Raw genomic sequence first — 2,154 nt, forward strand, 5'->3', positions numbered from 1 at the left:
TCTTCCTTGTGCTTTATCAGAACTGCATGATGCTGTAGGATCAGAGATTCCCTGGAACGAGACACAGAAAGATAACAAAATTCTGATATTTTTATTAATAAAATAAGCAATTGAGCAGGACTATTGAGCATTCTAGACATAACAAGAAAAAGGGTAATTAAAGGGAAAAAGCCCTGTTCCTGATCACTTTAAATAAGAATCCCATTTTCCTGGGTGCCAGGTGCACAGAGGAGGTTACCAGACTGCTGATGCAGACGGCTACTAACAGGTCTGAGCGTGATGGGATCCTGGCTACGCGGCTCTGCACCCATAAAGATGATGTAGAAATAACTAATGAGAGACGCTTGCAACAGCTATCAGGTGAACTCCTTGGAGGAGGCTGCTGGTTTTGGGGCTGAGCTCTGAGTAGATGCAATGGGGATACTGTGGTGTTGGGAGGAGCTCGTGTTGTGTCATGCACAGCAGCATCAGTCCAAGCTGTGCATGTTGAAATTGAGCTGCCTGGGGAGTAACTTCACAGCTTTTTGCTTTAAAAATCCAGACTGTTACTTCTTGGTGTGTAATAGGGAACAAGCTCATTGCTTGCTGTGAGGTGGAGTGGGTCATTATTGCCTCCATACCCTTGCTGCTTCTGTCTTTAGCATCTCAGAAAGGCTGTGCTCTACACAGCTCCATGACTTGAATTACAGGCTTTTTAGTTTCTGCTTCCCTGTCTGGCCCTAGGATTTTTCCTTTGTCCTCTTTGGAGATCTGGTGTTGGCAGCAAATGAAACTGGTAATATGCTCAAAATGGTGACTGCCCAGTTCCTATTTACTGCTGGTCTTTGATTCCTGAGCCTTCTCATGTTCTGGGGACTATACTGGGAAGAGAGGCAATAGCAAGCTTTTTGCTGTTAGATGTGACACGGTTTGTGTGAAGGTGTCCTACCAGCAGAGCAGAATGGATCTTGAAGGAGTAATTGCTGTTAGAAATAAACACTGAGCCTCTTGTCACATTTTTCTTTCCTTTATAGGAGAAATGCACACGTTTGAGGCTTTGGACAGTGACCCAATGTTAGTGAAGTTAATTGATGCTCAGTGTCCTGTGGGTGGTAGAGTTGAGCTGAAGCTTGGAGCTCAGGTAAGTGTACATGTACATTTGTGAAACACCAGCAAATCAAATGATGTAAGAAAAATCAAAGAATAGCAGATTAATGTATAAAATGCATATTCTGTGTAGTATGACCATACCAGGCTAATAGAAGACTATCCTGATCTTTGTATCCTTTCTGCTTGGAATCTTAGCCAGACAGAATTAGTTTGATTTGAGTGCAGGTCCATGTATTGTGGTGACCACTGATTTTCACATACATTTCCAATCAGATTTAGAAGCTTCCAGCTAGCAGAGAGTACAGATGGTCCTTGCCTGCAGTCTCAGCTCCAGCTATGGCAGCCCTCCTGACCTGTAAGGGTATGGCAGAGACTGCCAGATTTGTAGGACTGGGCACCTTGCTGTTAGCTAGGGCTGTCAGGAAAGGATGCAGGACTGTACTTAGCAGCAGCACTGTTTGCCTTGGGAAGCTGTTCCTTAGGTGTTCCCACAATCTCTATAGGCTGGTAAGTGTGTGGGGAAGGGGAATCTATTCCTTGGATCTGAGCTCACAGCTGTGGACAGCAGTAGCTCAAGTGAAGCACTCAGTGCTGCAGAATGATGTAGCTGGGAATCCTAGGGAAGATAGTTTAGGTCAAAATGGAGATGGTGTTCTGTCCTGCAATAGGATGATACGGCTGTGGCCATATCAGCCTGCTGTGCTTATGCTTCCTGGCTAGAAGCTGAGCTGCAGGTGACTGAACAGGCTGTAAAGCCAGTGTGCTAAGGGATTTTTCTTTTTCTCTGTAGGTGATGCTGGCAAAGAACCTGGATGTGTCTCAACGGCTGGTGAATGGGGCACGAGGAGTAGTTGTAGGATTTGAAAGTGAACAGAAGGGTAAGTAAGCTTTTTGATCTTTTGTTGAAGGAAGAGGAAAAGCCAAAATGATTTATCATTAACAGCTGCTGACTTGTTAAATTTTTTTACTGCTTTATAAGAATAATTTGAGGGGAAGTAGGGAGGAGGTGGTCTCTGCAGTGAGAGTCTCAGGGCTCTCATGAGCTGTGATATCTTGTGCTGCATC

The 2,154-nt window shown here is 44.7% G+C and overlaps 1 protein-coding gene across 1 annotated transcript in view; it reads left to right on the forward strand.

Moving 5' to 3' along the window:
* The window catches only part of PIF1 (PIF1 5'-to-3' DNA helicase), a gene marked incomplete at both ends in the record, with an annotated part of 3,066 nt that extends 1,099 nt beyond the window's left edge, over positions 1 to 1,967 (forward strand). The window contains 3 exons of the mRNA XM_010180292.1: positions 221 to 360; positions 1,014 to 1,120; positions 1,880 to 1,967. Coding sequence (XP_010178594.1) covers positions 221 to 360; positions 1,014 to 1,120; positions 1,880 to 1,967 — 335 coding nt within the window. The remainder of the gene's footprint in view (positions 1 to 220; positions 361 to 1,013; positions 1,121 to 1,879) is intronic.
* Between the last annotated feature and the right edge of the window lie 187 nt (positions 1,968 to 2,154).

This window comes from Mesitornis unicolor, unplaced genomic scaffold (genome assembly GCF_000695765.1).
Source record: "Mesitornis unicolor isolate BGI_N332 unplaced genomic scaffold, ASM69576v1 scaffold50192, whole genome shotgun sequence".
Classification (NCBI taxonomy): domain Eukaryota; kingdom Metazoa; phylum Chordata; class Aves; order Mesitornithiformes; family Mesitornithidae; genus Mesitornis; species Mesitornis unicolor.